The following is a 23714-nucleotide window of genomic DNA, read 5'->3' as shown; positions in this document are numbered from 1 at the left end:
AACTTAAAACTGTGGAATAAAATAACAAGATATTGAGTAAGCTAAATGTCAGTCTTCCAGGAATTCTTTTTAAAATCAAACATATATAAAGTTGCCAACTATAACGATGAGGAGAATAAATTAGCATTTGTGGAGTATCTAGGCATTAATTGGCATTGCTTAACGATTGTCATTGCCAAAGTAAGCCAGTTCAGATTCCTTAGTGTTGGCTCCAAGCCTGTTCCTGATGTCATCAGCACTCCCTTTAACAAATCAATAAAAAAAGTAAAAATCTAAAGACAATGATTACGAAAGTATTAATTTTCTTCAAACATGTACTGATGCTGCTTATCCTCTGGATTTATTCTAGCAGTGTTTCCTAAATCTAAAAAAATCCATGCACTCTTCACTTGGTAATGGGCATTGACAGCTGGTGATGACTCTATGGGGATAAAATTTAGTGACTTTGCATCATAGGGATATAAAACATTTAGGATTTAGTTTGACTCCATAGGGACATTATTAAAGGGTTGATTTTTAACTGGTTATCAGACTGGAAACCGCTCCGAGACCACAGTGAAGGTTGGCCACGCAAAGTGCGTAATGACATTTCTACACTGTCTTTTTTGCCTAATTGTTTCTGTTTTTAAACCAGCTTGATGGAAAGCAGCATAAAATGTTGATTGTGCTTGATGGCAATTCATATCATTTTCCAAATGTTCGGTAATATTAATATGTATTACCATTCTACTAAAATTGCAAAGTAAAAATGAGGAATGGGGACGATCTTTTATGACAGCCAGCATGATTTTATGCAAGTTTACAATTTATTTCCATTTAATTAAATCATGGGCTAAAATAGTTGACTAAACATATGAAAGATTCCTGAGTAATCTATTCTAAATTCTGGTTAGGGTCAGGGTGCACATTGGAATTTTGAGCTTATGACACATTCAGCCAATGCTATAAATTTGAATTTTACCCCTTTTTTTTGCTCCTGTAGTTTTCACTTTCACTCCCTGTGGCTTCAATTTCTGCTGATTTTTAAAATTCACTCATGGGATGTGGATGTCACTGGCTAGGCCAGCATTTATTGCCCATCCCTAATTGCCCTTGAGAAGGTGGTGGTGAGCTGCTTTCTTGAACCGCTGCAGTCCATGTGTTGTAGGTGCACCCACAGTTATGTTGGGGAGGGAGTTCCAGGATTTTGACCCAGCAACAGTGAAGGAATGGCGATATATTTTCAAGTCAAGATGGTGAGTGGCTTGGAGGGGAACTTCCGGATGGTGGTATTCACATGTGTCTGCTGCCCTTGTCCTTCTGGATGGTAATTGTTGTGGGTTTGATAGGTGCTGTCCAAGGACGCTTGATGAGTTCCTGCAGTACATCTTGTAGATGGTACACATTGCTGCCACTGGGTGTCGGTGGTGGAGGGAGTGAATGTATGTGGAAGGGGTGCCAATCCAGCCGGCTGGTTTGTCCTGTATGACGTCAAGCCTTCTAGATGGTAGACAGGCTTTGGGGAGTCAGGAGCTAAGTTACTCACTGCAGGGTTCCTAGCCTTTGACCTGCTCTTGTAGCCACAGTAGTTATATGGCTAGTCCAGTTCAGTTTCTGGTCAATGGTAGCCACCCCCAGGATGTTGATAGTGGGGATTCAGTGATGGTAATGCCATTGAATGTCAAGGGACGATGATTAGATTCTCTCTTGTTGGAGATAGTCATTGCCTTGCATTTGTGTGGCACGAATGTAACGTGCCACATGTCAGCCCAAGTTTAAATATTGCCCAGGTCTTGCTGCATTTGGACATGGACTGCTTCAGCATCTGGGGGGTCGTGAATGGTGCTGAACATTGTGTAATCATCAGCGAACATCACCACTTCTGACCTTATAAAGCAGCTAAAGATGGTTGGGCTTAGGACACTACCCTGAAGAACTCCTGCAGTGATGACCTGGAACTGAGATGATTGGCCTCCAACAACCACAGCCATCTTCCTTTGTGCTAGGTATGACTCCAACCAGTGGAGAGTTTCCCCACTGATTCCCATTGACCCCAGTTTTGCTAAGCTCCTTGATTCTATACTCGGTCAAATGTTGCTTTGATGTCAAGGGCAGTCACACTCACTTCACCTCTGGAGTTCAGCTTTTTTTGTCCACGCTTTTGAACCAAGGCTGTCAAGAGGTTGGGAGCTGAGTGACCCTGGTGAAACCCAAACTGAGCGTCAGTGAGCAGGTTATTGTTAAGCAATTGCTGCTTGATAGCACTGTTGATGAACCCTTTCATCACATTACGCCCCCATCAGTCTACTCTTGTTCAGTAATCGGCCGGGTTGGATTTGTCCTGCTTTTTGTGTACAGGGCATTCACACAATACGGTTGTGAATCCCTCCTTTTGGGGATTACAGGGTATAGCTTTATTTAGGAGTATTTTGGTTTAAATTTCTATCTTTGCTTTCAAACCGTTTAAACACATTTAAACAATATAGCACAATCTATATTGTTGATACAGTATGTTATCTACCAGCTTTGCTGCATCTCAAGTGGTTGCAAATGGGTTAAAGCTTTTTGTGCTGTTTCTACTTGGCATAAACTGTAGTGGTGACAGCAAGCTGAGTGTCATCTTTGTGTGGTACATCTCCCTGGATAGTTTCAAAAAAAAAAGTAATAGAACTCTTGCCTCTGAGTCAGAGGTTGTGGGTTCAAGTCCCATTCCAGGACTTGAGCACAAAAATCAAGGCCAACAGTCCAGTGCGGTACTGAGGAAGTGATGCCCTTTCAGAGGTGTCATCTTTCTGATGAGACTGTCTGCCCATCATTATTTCAAAGAGCCGGGGAGTTATCCCAAGTGTCCTGGCCAATATTTATCCCTCAATCAACATCACAAAAGGTCCTTATCAAAATGCTATTTGTAGGAGCTTGCTGTGTGCAAATTGGCAGAGTTTGCTACATTACAGCAGTAACTGCGTTTCAAAAGTACTTCAATGCTTGTAGTGCACTTTGAGATGTCCAGTTGTTGCAAAGGGGTGCTTTATAAATGTCTTTTTTCCCCCTTTGCCGTATTTCTTTAATTTCACCCTTTGTTGTGCTTGATATCAACCTTGCACTATGATAATTGAACAGAACCAGGAAATCGAAGAAAAACTGAGCTTGTTTTCTCCAAGCAGCAGTTCTCACTATAGCAGCTATATGTTTCAAAATTCTATTCCTATTGTCTATGAAATTCTAGAAATTTTACAGCAAAAAGGCTGAAACCTTACCTTTTACAGTAATAAAGAAATACTTGAAAGGCATATACTTCAAATAAAACTATCCTGTAATTCCCATACTGAAAATAGCCCACTGGCTGCTTCAAAAGAGCATACCTGTGACTGGGTAGATTGTCTAGCCAGGGTGATTTTTCATCATCTTTTTCCTAGAAACATTAATGTGGTTGGGACTTCTATGAAACTAAAAATGTAAAATTTTCCACCGCCTTCGTCTCCGTGCTCACTTCACTCGCCCCAGTATTCTCCCTCCACCTGGACCCCTCCCTCTCACCTGCTCTTGATCTTTTCATTGAGAACTGTCGGTGTGACATCAGCCGTCTCAATTTCTCTGCTCCTCTCACCCACTCTAACCTGTCTCCTTCTGAACTTGCCATACTCCGTTCTTTCAAGTCCAACCCTGACTTTATCAACCTGCCGACAAGGGCGGTGCTGTTGTTGTCTGGCGTACTGATTTCTACCTCGCTGAGGCTGAGTGCCAACTCGTAGACACTTCCTCCTACCTCCCCCTGGAGCATGACCCTACACCGAACATCAAGCCATTGTTTCCAGGACTGTCACTGACCTCATCTCCTCTGGAGATCTTCCCTCCACAGCTCCAACCTCATAATCTCCCAACCTTGGAGCTTCTACCTCCTCCCCAAAATCCACAAACAGGACTGTCCCAGTAGACTGATCGTGTCAGCCTGTTCCTGCCCCACGGAACTCATTTCTTCTTATCTTGACTCAATTCTCTCTCCCCTTGTCCAGTCTCTCCCCACCTACATCCGCGATTCCTCTGATGCCCTACATCATATCAACAATATCCAGTTCCCTGGCCCCAACCACTGCCTCTTCACCATGGACGTCCAATCCCTCCATCCCCCACCAGGATGGTCTGAGGGCTCTCTGCTCCTTCCTTGAATAGAGGCCCAAACAATCCCTATCCACCACCGCTCTCCTCTGTCTGGCCGAACTTGTTCCCTCATTGAAAAATTTCTCCTTAAGTTCGTCTCACTCCCTCCAAATAAAAGGTGTGGCTATGGGTACCTGCATGGGCCCCATCTATGCCTGTCTCTTTATGGGGTATGTGGAACATTCCTTGTTCCAGCCCTATTCAGGTCCCCTCCCGCAACTCTTTCTCCAGTACATCAATAACTGTTTCAGTGCCGCTTCATGCTCTTGTCTGGACCTGGAAAAATTTATTAATTTTGCCTCCAATTTCCACCCCCCTATCACTTTCACATGGTCCATCACTGACATGACCCTTCCCTTCCTTGACCCCTCTCTCTCTCTCTCTCTCTCTCTCTCTCTCTCTCTCTCTCTCTCTCTCTCTCTCTCTCTCTCTCTCTCTCTCTCTCTCTCTCTCTCTCTCTCAATTTCAGGTGATAAAATGTCTACCAATGTTCATTACAAGCCCACCGACTCCCACAGCTATCTCGCCTACAACTCTCATCCTGCTTCCTGTAAGGGCTCCATCCCATTCTCTCAGTTCCTTTGCCTCTGTCGCATCTGTCCCGTTGATGCTACTTTCCAAAACAGTGCTTCTGACATGTCCTCCTTAACCAAGGTTTCCCACCCATGGTGGTTGACAGGGCCCTCAACAGTGAATAACCCATTTCCCACGCCTCTACCTCTCACCTTCCTCTCCCTCCCAGAACCATGATAGGGTCCCCCTTGTCCTCACTTTTCACCCCACCAGCCTCCACATTCAAAGGATCATCCTCCGCCATTTCCACCAACTCCAGCATGATGCCACCACCAAGCACATCTCCATCTTCCGTTCACACACACAGCCCCCCCCCCCACCACCACCACCACAAACCACCCCGGTCGGCATTCCATAGGGACCGTTCCCTCTGGGACACCCTGGTCCACTCCTCCATCATCCCCAATACCTCAACCCCTCCCACGGCACCTTCCCATGCAATCGCAGAAGGTGCAACACCTGCCCCTTTACTTCTCCCTTCCTTACCATCCAAGAGCCCAAACACTCCTTTCAAGCGAAGCAGTGCTTCACTTGCACTTTTCTCAACTTGGTTTACTGCATTCGCTGCTCCCAATGTGGTCTCCTCTACATTGGAGAGACCAAACGCAGACTGGGTGTCGGCTTTGCGGAACACCTTCGGTCTGTCCGCAAGCATGACTCAGACCTTCCTGTCGCTTGCCATTTCAACACACCACCCTGCTCTCATGCCCAAATGCCCATCCTTGGCTTGCTGCAACATTCTAGTGAAGCTCAACGCAAACTGGAGGAACAGCACCTCATCTTCCGATTAGGCACTTTACAGCCTCCCGGATGTAACATTGAGTTCAACAACTTTAGGTCATGAACTCTCTCCTCCATCCTCACTCCTTTTTGATCCCTTTTAAAACATTTTTATATTTTTTTTCCCTCCTATTTCTGTTATTTTTAAAAAATTTATTTCCATTCATTGTTTTATCCCCATCTTTTATCCTATTTTGATCTTTTCTCCCACACCATCCTCTCCCCCTCCACCCTACCCCCACTAGGGCCGTCTGTCGCTTGCTCATCCAGCTTTCTACTCCTTGCACCATTAGTACCTTCTTTAGCCAGTATCACTACCATCAACACCCCTTTGACCTTTTGTCTATGACATCATTTGCAATCTCTCCTTTGCTTCCACCTATCGCTGGCCTTCTGTCCAGCTTCACCTGTCCCATCCCGTTTAAGCAGTATATATTTCACCACATTTTTACTTCTCTTCAGTTCTGAAGAAGAGTCATATGGACTGTCTTTCTCTCCACAGATGCTGTCAGACCTGCTGAGTTTTTCCAGCAATTTTTGTTTATGTAAAATTTAAAACTTGATAAAAATACTTTATCTTTTGGTGCAGTAAAAATTTATTTTAATGGTACTGGTTTTATTTTTGATGCTTTATTTTAGTGACCCCAAAAAGGAAGGGTGACTGGAGATGATGCCCTTCCAGTTGCTGTAAACAATCAGTTCAAATGGAGCTACTAGTAGATGCCCAAGCACTTGATGAACATACTGTAGAAAGATTGGCAGTCTGGTTACTTATTTAAACATGCAATTCTGAATTCCATGTTATTTGAACAGTATTGTTCGACTACTCTGGTGTTTGTATTATGAACAGCTTTGTTTTCTTTAAATTAGTACAATAGCTATGAACTGGGTAATTTGGAGTTTAACAACTTTTTTCACGTATGCATGGAAATTAAATTGAGGGTTTTCTTTGTTTACAGGGCATAGTGGTTGTTGTACTCGACTAGCAACTCAGAGGTTAAGGGTTCAAATTCCACCGTGGCAAGTTGTGAAATTGAATTGAAAAAAATCTGGCAATTATGGACTAGCACCTGAAAAATGAGCATGAAACCTGCCAGGTGCTTAACAACTCAGCTGATTCACGAAGGCCCTTCAGGGAATGGAGCCTGTTGCCCCAACCTTGTCTGACCTACATGTGACTCCAATCTCTCATATTTGATACTTAATGCTCTTGGGGCTGCATTACCAGCGTTATCCCACATTCTAAAAACAAAAAGACTCGTTTGGCAGCAGATTTGTGGTTAGTGTGACCAGTTGGCTGGAATGGTGAATTCAAATATGATGACATTGATACGTTAATGTTACAGATTTAAATACTGCTGCTTGCAGTGCATCATGAGTTTGTCTGCTTTTCATGCCATATTTATTATAAGCTTGTGCTGATTGCAGTTAGATTGGTGAATTTTTGACTGAGGGAACTTATGCATCTTGCCATAAATTTTTTGATTGATTTAATAGATTCTTGAAATAATGTTCATTTGAGAATGTATTGTACTTGTTGTAAAGCTTGGTCAAAAACACCAAGGTGTTAGTTATAAGACCACTTGGCAATATGATCGATCTGTGTTTTTAGGTCATATGTGCAATCATGTTTCCTAGTTTAAATTGTATATTGAAAAGGTTCAGTTTGGTCTGATGGAAAACATTACTAAATATAATTACACTTTTGGCTGGTGAAAATACTGAGAGAGTTAACGTTTCTTTCTCCACTCAGATTAAAGGGTCACTTGACCAGAACAAAAACATTACCAAAAAATGCTCCTGCTATAGAGTATTGCTCTGCATTTCTTGTTTACATTAGATTTTAATCTAAAAATGAGTCAGCATATAGTTGATGCTTTGTAGGTGCAAGTGGGTACAAAGGAAGAAAATCTCTCTGAAATTTTGGAAATCACTGAAGCCAGGCCTAGTCAGTCTCATTATTAAACTACAGAAGCATTAAAAAAAACCTTGTCAGGCACCATCTGTTCAAGGCTGGTGAATTCAAACACAGGGAAATTGGGAGCACCAGGCAAATACTGGCTCTTATTCCAGGCTCCAATCCCTCATTAAATTATCTAGAGACAGTAAGCAGAGATCTGCTGTTCAAATTAATGGCACCTTAGTGCTCATGTCAAGAGTTTTTAATGTGTAGCAGTTTTGTGATTAGACCACTAGTACTGCAGGTGTCTTCCAGTTCTCTCAAATTTAACTAGCTTTGTTGTCATGACAATTAGTGAGACATCAGGGATATATTATGCCAGGGCTAGAATTTTCAGTCAATGTTAAAGTAGCATTGACAATTGACATTTTCATTAGTAGATGTTTTAAATAGATAATTTCCAGATGAATGCCTCAAGATTAGGAGCATTCTGAAATTCTGCCCACGTATAACTGTTTCAAAAATGTGATTGCTAAATTCAGTATGGACATTGTCTGAAAGGATTTCTACTTTCATCAAACATGATGCAAGTGCACCTAACAGATTAAATTTATAGAGTAAATGTGAACATGTGGAACTGGGCTACTATGCCTCAGAACCAAGTTGTGCGTTTAGAATGTTACAGCCAATGTTCTTTCTAAATTGTACATCAGCCTAAAAGGTACCATATGGACCTCGTGCTTGATAAATAATGCGTATGTGTGGAAGTACATATAATTTCAAGGAGCTGCACACCGGAAAAAGCCACGCAAACAACTCTCTTTTACAGCGAACGTTAGCCATGGCTGTCTACTATTCTAGTTTAGCAGCTGGCACAGTGTCAAGGTGGCCTTCTTTATTTGGAAGACCAAAAGCGTCAGTCTTTTTTTTAATGCAGAAATGATCCAGCACCATTGACAGTAATCAGATCACCCAGAACTGTAATAGTGACTTATGACTGAAGGAACCTTCAGAATGGTCTTTTAACATTTTTTTTGATTGTGAAAATTGTGTTTTTCATAATTTTATATTCTTTCATGGGTTGTGTAGTTAAAACCTGGATTAGCATGTGACAAACTCCACGGCAGCACTAAGCTGATTTACTGTTGTGCCAGTTGGCTCCATTCATGAAGTAAAAGCAAATACCTCAATATCTGAGGTTGACATCTCAATATCTTAATGTCTAAAATGAAGGTATGCTGTTATGAAAATATACATTTTATGGTTGAAAACATCTGTAAATTATGCAACTTAAATGGTTTTAAGTTTTCAGTTATTTATAGCATTGCAGATGGTTTTCTTTGAGCGTGAAGTTAACTATTCAAATAAAATTCCACGTACCTTACTTGGACATTGAAACGAGGTTCCATGTAATGAAGCAAGCCACCATGTGTCACACATTAGCTTGTTTGTATGCACACTTGCTCCAAAAGAATGTTGCTATTTGTAAACGGCCATCCATTTTAAACAAAAAAATCTTGTGGATATGCTACTTTTGGCACAAATACCATTTAGATTTTATTGTATCAATCAGAGTTTGATCCTGTTCAGTAATACCAATTATTGAGCTCTGCAGGTCTGCTAAAAGTGCAAATTTCTGCCTATTGTCATTTTCAGAAAAAATCAGCTATTTACAATTAAAATATTTCTAAAACACAAGTTTGGGCACTGGCATTGAATCAAACCATGACAATAGATTTATCAAAGGATTCTAATTATATCTGAATTCCACTGAAGGTTCTCCCTCTTAGGGACGCCAAGTAAAATGACTTCTTGCATTATTTGATTTGTTTTATTGACCCTCGTTGCCATGGGATATATTGCATTTTAATTGCTGCACTTTTTTAAGAGTTTGTCTTCAAACTTGAAGTTGCTGATTCATGTTGGACTTCAGTTTACCCACATGGCCATTGTCAGCCTAAATATGAATAGAGGTTCTTGACCATGAGAGGCACCATTCCTATCCTCAGCTGAAATCCACATGCACACCTTTCTGCAAGAATCCTGGTTGGTTATATAATTTTTGTATTAACTTGGCTAAAATGAGAACGCATCAGAAATTTGGGGATCAAACCTGGAACTTTTTCTATGCCAATCAATACATCAGGTGTGCATTTATACATTGAACCTTTAGGGACTTTCAACTCCCTTTTTCTAGAGTCCTATAAAAATATAATTAGAACTTTTATCTAAATGTCTTTTCAGAAGAATTGATGGAAAACCCAAACTTGTGTTGAAGTAAAACTAGGCTAATCAAAAGGTTGTTGATATAACTAAAGAAAGTTTGCCTATTTAATAGCCTTTTTTTTTTCTGAAATTCTAACACCTTTCTTCTTAATAGGTGACTTAAAAGTTACATATTGATAAATATTTGCATCAAAATGATAAATATTCTGAAAGTCAGAATTTAAATGAAAGCAGACTATCGTAGCATCCTGGAGCTTTGTATTGTACCTCCATTAGCTGCAAAGCACATTGGAGAATTGTGAAGTTGTTAAAGGTGCTGTTTAAGTGCAAGTCTGTCTATCTGTCTTTATTCCAATTTGGTCTGCCAAGCTTTCAGCTCCAGTAACAGAAGCTAAAGTGTTCTAATGCTAATGGTTGCAACTGTAAAACCTAACGATTGATTTACAGCAACTAGTGTGTTTTTCCTTGACTATTTCCCTTCCTCAGCTATGTTGTCACAGAGCTAATGCAAAGTGACCTTCACAAGATCATCGTGTCTCCACAACCATTGAGTTCAGATCATGTCAAAGTTTTCCTCTACCAGATTTTGAGAGGTGGGTATATGTTTGCTGCCATTTAAAATGTATACCAGGATTTATCCTCAATGTAAAAGTTTAGTTTTACCCATGTACCTTCTAACCTTTGTAGAATTATATCAATTGTGCATCAGTGATAGAGTTTGTGCCTGAGTCAAAAGATTGAGAGTTAAAGCCCCATTCCAGGACTTGAGCTTTCAGAGGAGGGGAGGCAGTGGCATAGTGGTATTGTCACTGGACTAGTAATCCAGAGACCCAGAGTAATGCTCTGGGGGTTCAAACCCCACCACGGAAGATGACAGATTGTGGAATTTGAATTCAGTAAAATCTAGGCAGACGCTCCAGTACAGAACTGAGGGAGTGCTGCACTGTCCGAGGCTTTTAAGCAAGACGTTAAACCTAGGACCCATCTGTTCTCTGGTGAGCGTAAAAGATCTTATGGTATTTTTCAGACCTGGGGTGGTCTGCCTGTTGTCATGGCCTTATTTATCCCTAAACCAGCATCACTAAAATGAATTATCTGGTCATTTGTTTCATTGCTGTTTGTGGGGCCTTGTGTGCAAATTGGCTGCTGTGTTACTGCACAATACAAGTGACCACATTTCAAAAATTCTTAATTGAATGTATGTGTTTTAGGACATCTTGGGGTCAAGAAAGGCCAAAGAAAAGGCTGGTCTTTCTTTATTAGCATTTTAAGTATGAGAATAATTAGAAAATAATGAATGGCATGGTGAATCAGTGTGCACCACCACTGTTGTGGTGCACCACATGCCTATGCCTGCTGGTTGTTAGTTGTATTTTAATGGGCTGTTAATAGAATGTTATTGCTGTTCCTTGTTGACATGCTTGTGTAACTTTAGCAAAGGACAGGAATGGTTTTGTTAGATAAAAACAAAAAGCTAAAAGCTACTGCGGATGCTGGAAATCCAAAACAAAAACAGAATTACCTGGAAAAACTCAGCAGGTCTGGCAGCATCGGCGGAGAAGAAATCAGTTAACGTTTCGAGCCTTCATGGCCCTTCGGCAGAACTGGAGCATAGATTAGAAGAAGGGAGAAATATAAATTGGTTTAAGGTGGGTGAGGGGGCGGGGGGGGAAAGGGGGGGAAGAGACACATTGAGGGTGTGGTGTGATGATTGTGGAGATGAGCAGATAATCAAAAGATGTCACAGACAAAAGGGTCAAAGAGGTGTTGAAGGTGGTGGTCTTTGTCTGAGAAAAGTGCTAATTAAGAATGGAAGACAGGATATTCAAAGTACAGCTCTAGTGGGGGTGGGGTGGAAAGACTAAAGGTTTTAGTTTTAGATTTAAAAATAATGGAAATAGGTGGGGAAAGAAGAATCTATATAAATTATTGAAAAAAAAAGCGGGGGGGGGTGGGGGGGTGGAGAAACGGGGTGGAGATGGGGGGAGGGGGAGTTTAAGATCTAAAGTTGTTGAATTCAATATTCAGCCCGGAGGGCTGTAAAGTGCCTAGTCGGAAGATGAGGTGCTGTCCCTCCAGTTTGCGTTGGGCTTCACTGGAACAATGCAGCAAGCCAAGGACAGACATGTTGGCAAGAGAACAGGGTGGAGTGTTAAAATGGCAAGCGACAGGGAGGTTTGGGTCGTTCTTGCGGACAGACCGCAGGTGTTCCGCAAAACGGTCGCCCAGTTTGCGTTTGGTCTCTCCAATGTAGAGGAGACCGCATTGGGAGCAACGAATGCAGTAGACTAAGTTAGGGGAAATGCAAGTGAAATGCTGCTTCACTTGAAAGGAGTGTTTGGGCCCTTGGACGGTGAGGAGAGAGGAAGTAAAGGGGCAGGTGTTGCATCTTCGTGGGCATGGGGAGGTGCCATAAGTGGGGGTTGAGGAGTAGGGGGTGATGGAGGAGTGGACCAGGGTGTCCCGGAGGGAACGATCCCTACGGAATGCCGTCAAGGAGGGTGAAAGGAAGATGTGTTTGGTGGTGGCATCATGCTGGAGTTGGCGGAAATGGCGGAGGATGATCCTTTGAATGCGGAGGCTGGTGGGGTGATAAGTGAGGACAAGGGGGACCCTATCATGTTTCTGGGAAGGAGGAGAAGGCGTGAGGGAGGATGCGCGGGATATGGGCCGGACACGGTTGAGGGCCCTGTCAACGACCGTGGATGGAAAACCTCGGTTAAGGAAGAAGGAGGACATGTCAGAGGAGCTGTTTTTGAAGGTAGCGTCATCAGAACAGATGCGACGGAGGCGAAGGAACTGAGAGAATGGGATGGAGTCTTTACAGGAAGCTGGGTGTGAGGAGCTGTAGTCGAGGTAGCTGTGGGAGTCGGTAGGCTTGTAATGGATATTGGTGGACAGTCTATCATCAGAAATTGAGACAGAGAGGTCAAGGAAGGGAAGAGAAGTGTCAGAGATGGACCATGTGAAGATGATGGAGGGGTGGAGATTGGAAGCAAAATTAATAAATTTTTCCAGGTCCCGACGAGAGCATGAAGCAGCACCGAAGTAATCATCGATGTACCGGAGAAAGAGTTGTGGGAGGGGGCCGGAGTAGGACTGGAACAAGGAATGTTCCACATACCCCATAAAGAGACAGGCATAGCTGGGGCCCATGCGGGTACCCATAGCCACACCTTTTATTTGGAGGAAGTGAGAGGAGTTAAAGGAGAAATTGTTCAGTGTGAGAACAAGTTCAGCCAGACGGAGGAGAGTAGTGGTGGATGGGGATTGTTGGGGCCTCTGTTCAAGGAAGAAGCTAAGGGCCCTCAGACCATCCTGGTGGGGGATGGAGGTGTAGAGGGATTGGACATCCATGGTGAAGAGGAAGCGGTTGGGGCCAGGGAACTGGAAATTGTTGGTGTGACGTAAGGTGTCAGAGGAATCACGGATGTAGGTGGGAAGGGACTGGACAAGGGGAGAGAGAAGGGAGTCAAGATAACGAGAAATGAGTTCCGTGGGGCAGGAACAGGCTGACACGATCGGTCTGCCAGGACAGTTCTGTTTGTGGATTTTGGGTAGGAGGTAGAAGCGGGCCGTCCGAGGTTGGGCGACTATCAAGTTGGAAGCTGTGGGAGGAAGATCTCCAGAGGAGATGAGGTCAGTGACAGTCCTGGAAACAATGGCTTGATGTTCCGTGGTGGGGTCATGGTCCAGGGAGAGGTAGGAGGAAACGTCTGCGAGTTGACGCTCAGCCTCCGCGAGGTAGAGGTCAATGCGCCAGACAACAACAGTACCACCCTTGTCAGCGGGTTTGATGACAATGTTGGGGTTGGACCTGAGAGAACGGAGTGCAGTGAGTTCAGAGACATTAGAATGGGTGAGAGGAGCAGAGAAATTGAGATGGCTAATGTCACGCCGACAGTTCTCGATGAAAAGATCAAGAGAAGGTAAGAATCCAGAGGGAGGGGTCCAAATGGAGGGAGAATATTGGAGGTGGGTAAAAGGATCCATTGAACGGGGAGAGGACTCCTGCCCAAAGAAGTGAGCACGGAGACGAAGACGGCGGAAGAAGAGTTCAGCATCATGCCGAGCCCGAAATTCATTGAGATGAGGGCGTAAGGGTATGAAACGAAGTCCTTTGCTGAGCACTGAACGTTCAGCATCGGAGAGGGGAAGGTCAGGGGCTATAGTGAATACGCGGCTGGGGCTGGGATTGGAAGATGGGGTGAGGACGGAGGGACAAGCAGGGGTGGAGGGTCCCAGATGGGTGTTGGAGTCGATGAGTTGTTGGAGCTTGCGTTCCTTAGCACTTGAGAGAAAGAGAAAAAGGTTCTTGTTGAGGCGACGGATGAGGCGAAGAATAAAATGAAACTGGGGGCACGCGCAGCTTTGAAAAAGCTCAATTTCTGATGATAGACTGTCCACCAATATCCATTACAAGCCTACCGACTCCCACAGCTACCTCGACTACAGCTCCTCACACCCAGCTTCCTGTAAAGACTCCATCCCATTCTCTCAGTTCCTTCGCCTCCGTCGCATCTGTTCTGATGACGCTACCTTCAAAAACAGCTCCTCTGACATGTCCTCCTTCTTCCTTAACCGAGGTTTTCCATCCACGGTCGTTGACAGGGCCCTCAACCGTGTCCGGCCCATATCCCGCGCATCCTCCCTCACGCCTTCTCCTCCTTCCCAGAAACATGATAGGGTCCCCCTTGTCCTCACTTATCACCCCACCAGCCTCCGCATTCAAAGGATCATCCTCCGCCATTTCCGCCAACTCCAGCATGATGCCACCACCAAACACATCTTCCCTTCACCTTCCTTGACGGCATTCCGTAGGGATCGTTCCCTCCGGGACACCCTGGTCCACTCCTCCATCACCCCCTACTCCTCAACCCCCACTTATGGCACCTCCCCATGCCCACGAAGATGCAACACCTGCCCCTTCACTTCCTCTCTCCTCACCGTCCAAGGGCCCAAACACTCCTTTCAAGTGAAGCAGCATTTCACTTGCATTTCCCCTAACTTAGTCTACTGCATTCGTTGCTCCCAATGCGGTCTCCTCTACATTGGAGAGACCAAACGCAAACTGGGCGACCGTTTTGCGGAACACCTGCGGTCTGTCCGCAAGAACGACCCAAACCTCCCTGTCGCTTGCCATTTTAACACTCCACCCTGTTCTCTTGCCAACATGTCTGCCCTTGGCTTGCTGCATTGTTCCAGTGAAGCCCAACGCAAACTGGAGGGACAGCACCTCATCTTCCGACTAGGCACTTTACAGCCCTCCGGGCTGAATATTGAATTCAACAACTTTAGATCTTAAACTCCCCCTCCCCCCATCTCCACCCCGTTTCTCCACCCCCCCCCCCCCCCCGCTTTTTTTTTCAATAATTTATATAGATTCTTCTTTCCCCACCTATTTCCATTATTTTTAAATCTAAAACTAAAACCTTTAGTCTTTCCACCCCACCCCCACTAGAGCTGTACTTTGAATATCCTGTCTTCCATTCTTAATTAGCACTTTTCTCAGACAAAGACCACCACCTTCAACACCTCTTTGACCCTTTTGTCTGTGACATCTTTTGATTATCTGCTCATCTCCACAATCATCACACCACACCCTCAATATGTCTCTTCCCCCCCCGCCCCCTCCCCCACCCACCTTAAACCAATTTATATTTCTCCCTTCTTCTAATCTATGCTCCAGTTCTGCCGAAGGGCCATGAAGGCTCGAAACGTTAACTGATTTCTTCTCCGCCGATGCTGCCAGACTTGCTGAGTTTTTCCAGGTAATTCTGTTTTTGTAATGGTTTTGTTAGTCTGGACGGTGATGGGGAGGAGGAATGGAATTTTGGCCAAAATGGGGAATGCGGAGAAATGTTAAAAATTCTCTCTACAAACCAGTCTATTCAGAGAATGCAGTCAAGGCCATCTCTTGACTTGCAGATAGTTCTATATATTTTCCAATTCAACCTCCTTTATGTAGGAGTAATATATATTTATATATATATATGCAGTGTTGGAATTGTTAATTTTTCCACCCACTGAATTCTTACACCTATAGGTGCTAAAACCTTTCACTTAAGATTGGTTGGTAATGTTTCTACTCAAAAGAATCATATGCTGGTCAATTAAGTTTATTTTATGCAAAAAAAAAACAGTTGTGTGCTATAGTACACCTTGTGCAGGAAGACATTACAGCTCTGTTCAGGAGAAAAAAATAATAGATGCTAAACAGGAAAGAGGAAATAAAAAATGCAGGTCAGAGTGAGATTCTGAAGGTGTAGTTGGAGTAAGGATTTAAGGGAGCTTGTGAAGGCTGGAAGGAATATGGAAAGACTGAGTGAACTCAGTGTCTCAAGAAAGGAGTATGGTGCTGCATGGGTCACCTCCCATGTGGCTGTGTCAAAGGTAAAAATTCCTTCCTTGTCCTTCTCGACTAGTCCGCAGGTCTTGACACAGCTGACCACACCATCCTCCACCAACGCCCCTCCTCTGTCATCCATTTGGGTGGGACTGCTCTCATTTGATTCCATTCTTATCTATTCATAACCAGTCAATCACTTGTAATCCCTTCCAGCTCCCACACCGTTGCCTCCAAAACTCAGCTGCCCATGTCTTAACTCGCAGCAAGTCCCAATCCCATTCCCCTATCACCCCTGTGTTCATTGACTTGCATTGGCTCCTGGTCAAGCAACATGTTGATTTTAAAATTCTTATCCTTGATTTTAAATACCTCCATGGCCTTGTCCCTCCCTGTAATCTCCTCCAGCCCCTCAAACCCTTGAGATATCTGCACTCCTCTAATTCTGGCTTCTTATCCATTCCAAATTATAATTACTGCGCCATTTGTGGCTGTGCCTTCATTTGCCTCGGTCCCAAGCCTGAATACCCTCCTTGCACCCCTCTATCTTGCTTTCTTCCTTCAAGGCGCTCCTTAAAACTTTTCTGTATGACCAAGCTTTTGGTCATCTGACCTATATCTCCTTATGTGGCTCAGTGACATGCTTTGTTTTATATTCCCCGCTTGAATTGATTGGGACATTTCATTACGTTATATCTGCTATAGAAGTAAACTTGTTGCTGTAGTGCAATGTGCATATGTAGAGATGTGTTGATTGCAAAGGTAAACACTGACGCCATGGAGAGATTTGAAAAGAAGGATGAACATGTTTAAGTTGAGTCATTTGGGTCGGTGGATGATGGCGCTGAAAAGGGATGTGGTAAATGATGGTAGGACTTTGCAGGTGAGATGTGGACTATGGTGTTGTGGATGAGTTGAAGCTTGCAGAGAGCTGAGGCAGGCAAGCCTGACGTGAATCTGGGAGAATGAGAGGTGATAGCATGTACTCAGATTCTAGCAGCAGTGGGTGAGGTAGAAGTTGGATGTGGCTGAAATTTTCAAGGTGGAAGAATGACACCTCAAACGTGGGGAAGAGCTGGAGTTTGTAGTCAAGCAGTACACCAAGTTTCTCCCCTCCTTTCTACCAGAGGTGGCAGTTAAAATTAAGCAAATCTAGACCTTGTTGCCCTGTGTATCAAAATATTGATGTTTGCTCTCAGTATCTGATTAGTTATTTTGCATACTTTTATAAGCTGGAGTTCATTAGGAAAACTTATCAAGGCATTTTCCACATAGGTTATTTTCGATCATTGGGGCTGGCTTTGTTACACTCATTTACAAGGCCTTAGGATCTTAGGATCTGATGTACTTTTGCTTTGCAACTAGAGCTGTGCAGTTCTCTGGGTGCGGCCTTACCCAAGTACAGCTTTCACAGAATAGAAGTTTACTACCTTAGCAAAATAACCTAGCACCTTGTTTGTTTTGTTGTTTCTTCACTCTGGTCTTTTATCTTGCCCTTGAGTTCTGTTCCACCTAAAGAGTACAAATATTTTATTTTTACTTACAAGATAAATATAGATGAGAAAGATGGGTGCAGTTGAGATAAAGACTTGCATTTATATAGCACTTTTCACAATCATTGGATGCCTCAGTGCTCTACAACCAATGAAGTACTTTTGAAGTTTAGTCACTGCTGGAATGGAGAAACGCTGTAGCCAATGTGTGCACAGTGTGCTGCCGCAAACAGCATTGCAATAATGACATGAGAATCTCTATTTTGTGATGTTGGTTAAAGGAAAAAAAATTAGCCAGGACACTAGGGATCCCTGCTGTCCTTCAGAATAGTGCCATGGGATCTTTTACATCCCAAGAGGGTGATAGGGCTCTTAGTTTAACATCTCATCTGAAAGACCCACCTTCAATGGTGCAGCATTCCCTCAGTACTGCACTAGAGTGCCAATTTAGATTTATGTGCTCAAGTCTCTAGAATAGGTCATGAACCCACAACCTTCTGACTCGAGGTGAGAATGCTATCCACTGAGCCATGGCTAGCACAGCTGAGTAATACTTCCTTCGATTGTTTTTGCTACATAATTTGCCTTTCTATTTGCTCTAATTGATGCTGCAGTAGTTGATTTGATAGCAAACCAGGCATTATAAGATTGTCTATGAAAGGTAAGGAAATTTTAGCCTGCTAAAGGACAGAAATATGTACGGTTCTAGCTGTGCTGTTGCTGAAATGTTTGGAACATTCTCTAAAGATAGGAATTCCATTCAAGAATTTTCTTTTTCAACTTTGCAACACTGCATATTTCCAGAACCTGTACCATTTTTGTAATTTAAAAAAAAATGTTTTAAATAATACTTGTATTGTGAACGGAGACACTGAATTGGTCTTTTCCATTTCTAATTCTGAATCAGCAGTTTGAGATTACATTTACATTATTTTCGTGATATGAGAAGTGTCCATTTTTAAAGCTTTTATTTGCATTGAAGGACATGAATTCTTGAGTGGTCAAAAAATTTAAAAATTGACGATTCATAATACCTATTTGTTTTGCAATTTTTCAGCCATTAATCCCCATCTAATGTATTCAGACAAAGACTTACCACCAGTATTAAATCTGAGTATGGCCATCAAGCTGGTTAGTCTTGGACCCGCTGTGCTAATTTATCCATCTATTTGTTAATCAACTAGATTTTCTTTTTGAACAACTATACACCAAAGCATGTAACAATTATTTTTGTATTTTCCATGAGATGAAACATTAGAACTCCATAATGCAGCATCTCTTAAAATTATGAAGCATTCCTGAAGAGCCCAAAACACACTTTGCTAACCTAATGACATTTATCCATTGTACTTCCTCAACAGTGCATTCACTTTTCTTGGTCTGTTCTAGCTCGCATGCCTATGATGTTTTGACATCAACTAAAAAGTAAAAGTGAGGGATATATTAGGATAAGATTTATTGGGAATCTATGGTACTGTATTTTAGGATGGATCCATAAAATAAACATTATTGGAGTCTATTAAAACTTTGTCATGCAATCCTTGCCCTTGTGCTATCCCTAACTCCTATGTGCAATAACCCCATCCTGTATAAGTTGGAGCAAGGCAAACTTCTCTCTGATGTACAGCAGTACCTGAAATTGGCTACAACAAGGTGCACCCAGGAGGGTTGAATTGTGCCTCTACTTGCATGGTTAACTGCCCAGTTCTCTCAATGATAGAAATTATGAATATAAGCCTGCATCCTACTACCCTATAGCTGGGTAAACAATGTAAATGATAAATCTATCTCAATGAAGAGGTAATGGAAAATTAATGGGAGCTGTAACTTTCTGGCTGTTTCTTTCTTTCCTATTATTACGGCCTTGTAATGAGGGGTAAAAATTGACTCCCTTAATTTACCACTCCACTCTGGCCGTACCAGGGTTTAGTTGTGAATTTAGTAAGGATGTGCTTTGCCAATGTTGCAGGAGTCCCACTATGTAAACTTTAAGATTGTAAAGAATTAATCAGACAGATTTACTGTGTTTAAGTCAAAGACCGAGAAGTTTGCGGACACTACTTATTGAATTTTTAAAAACTAGGTAAATTGTAATCCTCATTCATACCTCACTCTCTCTCTCTCGCCTCACTCTCTCTCTCGCCTCACTCTCTCTCTCTCTCGCCTCACCTCCTCTCTCGCGCGCGCCTCTCTCTCTCTCTCTCTCTCTCGCGCGCCCCTCTCTCTCTCTCTCTCTCTCTCGCGCGCCCGCGCCCTCTCTCTCTCTCTCTCGCGCGCCCGCGCCCCTCTCTCTCCTCGTGCGCCCGCGCCCCTCTCTCTCTCTCTCTCGCGCGCGGCGCCCCCTCTCTCTCTCTCTCTCTCGCGCGCGCGCCCCTCTCTCTCTCTCTCTCTCGCGCGCGCGCGCCCTCTCTCTCTCTCTCTCTCTCTCTCGCGCGCGCGCCCCTCTCTCTCTCTCTCTCGCGCGCGCGCGCGCCCTCTCTCTCTCTCTCGCGCGCGCGCGCCCTCTCTCTCTCGCGCGCGCGCGCCCCTCTCTCTCTCGCGCGCGCGCGCCCTCTCTCTCTCTCGCGCGCGCGCGCGCGCCTATCTCTCTCTCTCTCTCTCTCTCTCTCTCTCTCTCTCTCCCTCCCTCCCTCCCTCCCTCCCTCTCGCGCGCGCGCCCCTCCCTCCCTCTCGCGCGCGCGCCCCTCTCTCCCTCCCTCTCGCGCGCGCGCCCCTCTCTCCCTCCCTCTCGCGCGCGCGCCCCTCTCTCCCTCCCTCTCGCGCGCGCGCCCCTCTCTCCCTCCCTCTCGCGCGCGCGCCCCTCTCTCCCTCCCTCTCGCGCGCGCGCCCCCCTCTCTCCCTCCCTCCCTCCCTCTCGCGCGCGCGCCCCCCCTCTCTCCCTCCCTCCCTCCCTCCCTCTCGCGCGCGCGCGCGCCCCTCTCTCCCTCCCTCCCTCCCTCTCTCGCGCCCCCCTCCCTCCCTCCCTCGCGCCCCCCTCCCTCCCTCCCTCGCGCCCCCTCCCTCCCTCCCTCGCGCCCCCCTCCCTCCCTCCCTCCCTCGCGCCCCCCTCCCTCCCTCCCTCCCTCGCGCCCCCCTCCCTCCCTCCCTCCCTCGCGCCCCCCTCCCTCCCTCCCTCCCTCTCTCGCGCCCCCCTCCCTCCCTCCCTCCCTCGCGCCCCCCTCCCTCCCTCCCTCCCTCGCGCCCCCTCCCTCCCTCCCTCCCTCGCGCCCCCCTCCCTCCCTCCCTCCCTCGCCCCCCCTCCCTCCCTCCCTCCCTCGCGCCCCCCTCCCTCCCTCCCTCGCGCCCCCCTCCCTCCCTCCCTCGCGCCCCCCTCCCTCCCTCCCTCGCGCCCCCCTCCCTCCCTCCCTCGCGCCCCCCTCCCTCCCTCCCTCGCGCCCCCCTCCCTCCCTCCCTCGCGCCCCCCTCCCTCGCGCCCCCTCCCTCCCTCGCGCCCCCCTCCCTCCCTCCCTCCCTCGCGCCCCCCTCCCTCCCTCCCTCCCTCGCGCCCCCCTCCCTCCCTCCCTCCCTCGCTCGCGCCTCCCTCCCTCGCGCCCCCCTCCCTCCCTCCCTCCCTCGCGCCCCCCTCCCTCCCTCCCTCCCTCGCGCCCCCCTCCCTCCCTCCCTCCCTCGCGCCCCCCTCCCTCCCTCCCTCCCTCCCTCGCGCCCCCCTCCCTCCCTCCCTCCCTCCCTCCCTCCCTCACGCCCCCCTCCCTCCCTCCCTCCCTCCCTCACGCCCCCCTCCCTCCCTCCCTCCCTCCCTCCCTCCCGCACGCCCCCCTCCCTCCCTCCCTCCCTCGCGCCCCCCTCCCTCCCTCCCTCGCGCCCCCCTCCCTCCCTCCCTCGCGCCCCCCTCCCTCCCTCCCTCGCGCCCCCCTCCCTCCCTCCCTCGCGCCCCCCTCCCTCCCTCCCTCGCGCCCCCCTCCCTCCCTCCCTCGCGCCCCCCTCCCTCCCTCCCTCGCGCCCCCCTCCCTCCCTCCCTCGCGCCCCCCTCCCTCCCTCCCGCCCCCCTCCCTCCCTCCCTCCCTCGCGCCCCCCTCCCTCCCTCCCTCCCTCGCGCCCCCCTCCCTCCCTCCCTCCCTCGCGCCCCCCTCCCTCCCTCCCTCCCTCGCGCCCCCCTCCCTCCCTCCCTCGCGCCCCCCTCCCTCCCTCCCTCGCGCCCCCCTCCCTCCCTCCCGCCCCCCTCCCTCCCTCCCTCCCTCGCGCCCCCCTCCCTCCCTCCCTCCCTCGCGCCCCCCTCCCTCCCTCCCTCCCTCGCGCCCCCCTCCCTCCCTCCCTCCCTCGCGCCCCCCTCCCTCCCTCCCTCCCTCGCGCCCCCCTCCCTCCCTCCCTCCCTCGCGCCCCCCTCCCTCCCTCCCTCCCTCGCGCCCCCCTCCCTCCCTCCCTCCCTCGCGCCCCCTCCCCTCCCTCCCTCCCTCGCGCCCCCCTCCCTCCCTCCCTCCCTCGCGCCCCCCTCCCTCCCTCGCGCCCCCCTCCCTCGCGCCCCCCTCCCTCCCTCGCGCCCCCCTCCCTCGCGCCCCCCTCCCTCGGGCCCCCCTCGCTCCCTCCCTCGCGCCCCCCTCCCTCGCGCCCCCCTCCCTCCCTCCCTCGGGCCCCCCTCGCTCCCTCCCTCGCGCCCCCCTCCCTCGCGCCCCCCTCCCTCCCTCCCTCGGGCCCCCCTCGCTCCCTCCCTCGCGCCCCCCTCCCTCGCGCCCCCCTCCCTCCCTCCCTCGGGCCCCCCTCGCTCCCTCCCTCGCGCCCCCCTCCCTCGCGCCCCCCTCCCTCCCTCCCTCGGGCCCCCCTCGCTCCCTCCCTCGCGCCCCCCTCCCTCCCTCCCTCCCTCCCCCGCGTCCCTGCCCCGCGTCCCTGCCCCGCGTCCCTGCCCCGCGTCCCTCCCCCCCGTCCCTCCCCCGCGTCCCTCCCCCCCGGCCCTCCCCCCCGGCCCTCCCCCCCGGCCCTCCCCCCGGCCCTCCCCCCCGGCCCTCCCCCCCGGCCCTCCCCCCCGGCCCTCCCCCCCGGCCCTCCCCCCGGCCCTCCCCCCCGGCCCTCCCCCCGGCCCTCCCCCCCGGCCCTCCCCCCCGGCCCTCCCCCCCGGCCCTCCCCCCCGGCCCTCCCCCCCGGCCCTCCCCCCCGGCCCTCCCCCCCGGCCCTCCCCCCCCGGCCCTCCCCCCCGGCCCTCCCCCCCGGCCCTCCCCCCCGGCCCTCCCCCCCGGCCCTCCCCCCGGCCCTCCCCCCGGCCCTCCCCCCGGCCCTCCCCCCCGGCCCTCCCCCCCGGCCCTCCCCCCGGCCCTCCCCCCCGGCCCTCCCCCCGGCCCTCCCCCCCGGCCCTCCCCCCCGGCCCTCCCCCCCGGCCCTCCCCCCCGGCCCTCCCCCCCGGCCCTCCCCCGGCCTCGGCCCGGCCCTCCCCCCCGGCCCTCCGGCCCGGCCCTCCCCCCCGGCCCTCCGGCCCGGCCCTCCCCCCGGCCCTCCGGCCCGGCCCTCCCCCCCGGCCCTCCGGCCCGGCCCTCCCCCCCGGCCCTCCGGCCCGGCCCTCCCCCCCGGCCCTCCGGCCCGGCCCTCCCCCCCGGCCCTCCGGCCCGGCCCTCCCCCCGGCCCTCCGGCCCGGCCCTCCCCCCCGGCCCTCCGGCCCTCTGTCTCCCGCGCGCCCCCCTCCCTCCCTCTCTCCCCCTCTGTCTCCCGCGCGCCCCCCTCCCTCCCTCTCTCCCCCTCTGTCTCCCGCGCGCCCCCCTCCCTCCCTCTCTCCCCCTCTGTCTCCCGCGCGCCCCCCTCCCTCCCTCTCTCCCCCTCTGTCTCCCCGCGCGCCTCCCCCTCTCTCCCGCGCGCCCCCCTCTCTCCCCTCTCTCCCGCGCGCCCCCCTCTCTCCCGCGCGCCCCCCTCCCTCCCTCTCTCCCCCTCTGTCTCCCGCGCGCCCCCTCCCTCCCTCTCTCCCCCTCTGTCTCCCGCGCGCCCCCCTCCCTCCCTCTCTCCCCTCTCTCCCGCGCGCCTCCCTCTCTCCCGCGCGCCCCCCTCTCTCCCCCTCTCTCCCGCGCGCCCCCTCTCTCCCGCGCGCCCCCTCCCTCCCTCTCCCCCTCTCTCCCGCGCGCCCCCCCTCCCTCCCTCTCCCTCCCTCTCTCTCCCGCGCGCCCCCTCCCTCCCTCTCCCTCCCTCTCTCCCGCGCGCCCCCTCCCTCCCTCTCCCTCCCTCTCTCCCGCGCGCCCCCCTCCCTCCCTCTCCCTCCCTCTCTCCCGCGCGCCCCCTCCCTCCCTCCCCTCTCTCGCGCGCGCGCCCTCCCTCCCTCCCCCCTCTCCCGCGCGCGCTGTGCGCC

At 49.7% G+C, this 23714-nt stretch overlaps 1 protein-coding gene across 5 annotated transcripts in view; it reads left to right on the top strand.

The window, feature by feature from the left end:
- nlk2 (nemo-like kinase, type 2) overlaps positions 1-23714 on the top strand; it is a 211650-nt gene that overhangs the window by 116654 nt on the left and 71282 nt on the right. For all 5 annotated transcript variants that reach the window (XM_078548113.1, XM_078548111.1, XM_078548110.1 and 2 more), the window contains exon 4: positions 10103-10209. In XM_078548113.1, coding sequence (XP_078404239.1) covers positions 10103-10209 — 107 coding nt within the window. The remainder of the gene's footprint in view (positions 1-10102; positions 10210-23714) is intronic.

The sequence above is a fragment of the Cetorhinus maximus genome, chromosome 9, assembly GCF_964194155.1.
Source record: "Cetorhinus maximus chromosome 9, sCetMax3.hap1.1, whole genome shotgun sequence".
In the NCBI taxonomy this organism is placed as follows: Eukaryota; Metazoa; Chordata; class Chondrichthyes; order Lamniformes; family Cetorhinidae; genus Cetorhinus; species Cetorhinus maximus.
This window is presented reverse-complemented; position numbering and strand designations above follow the sequence as displayed.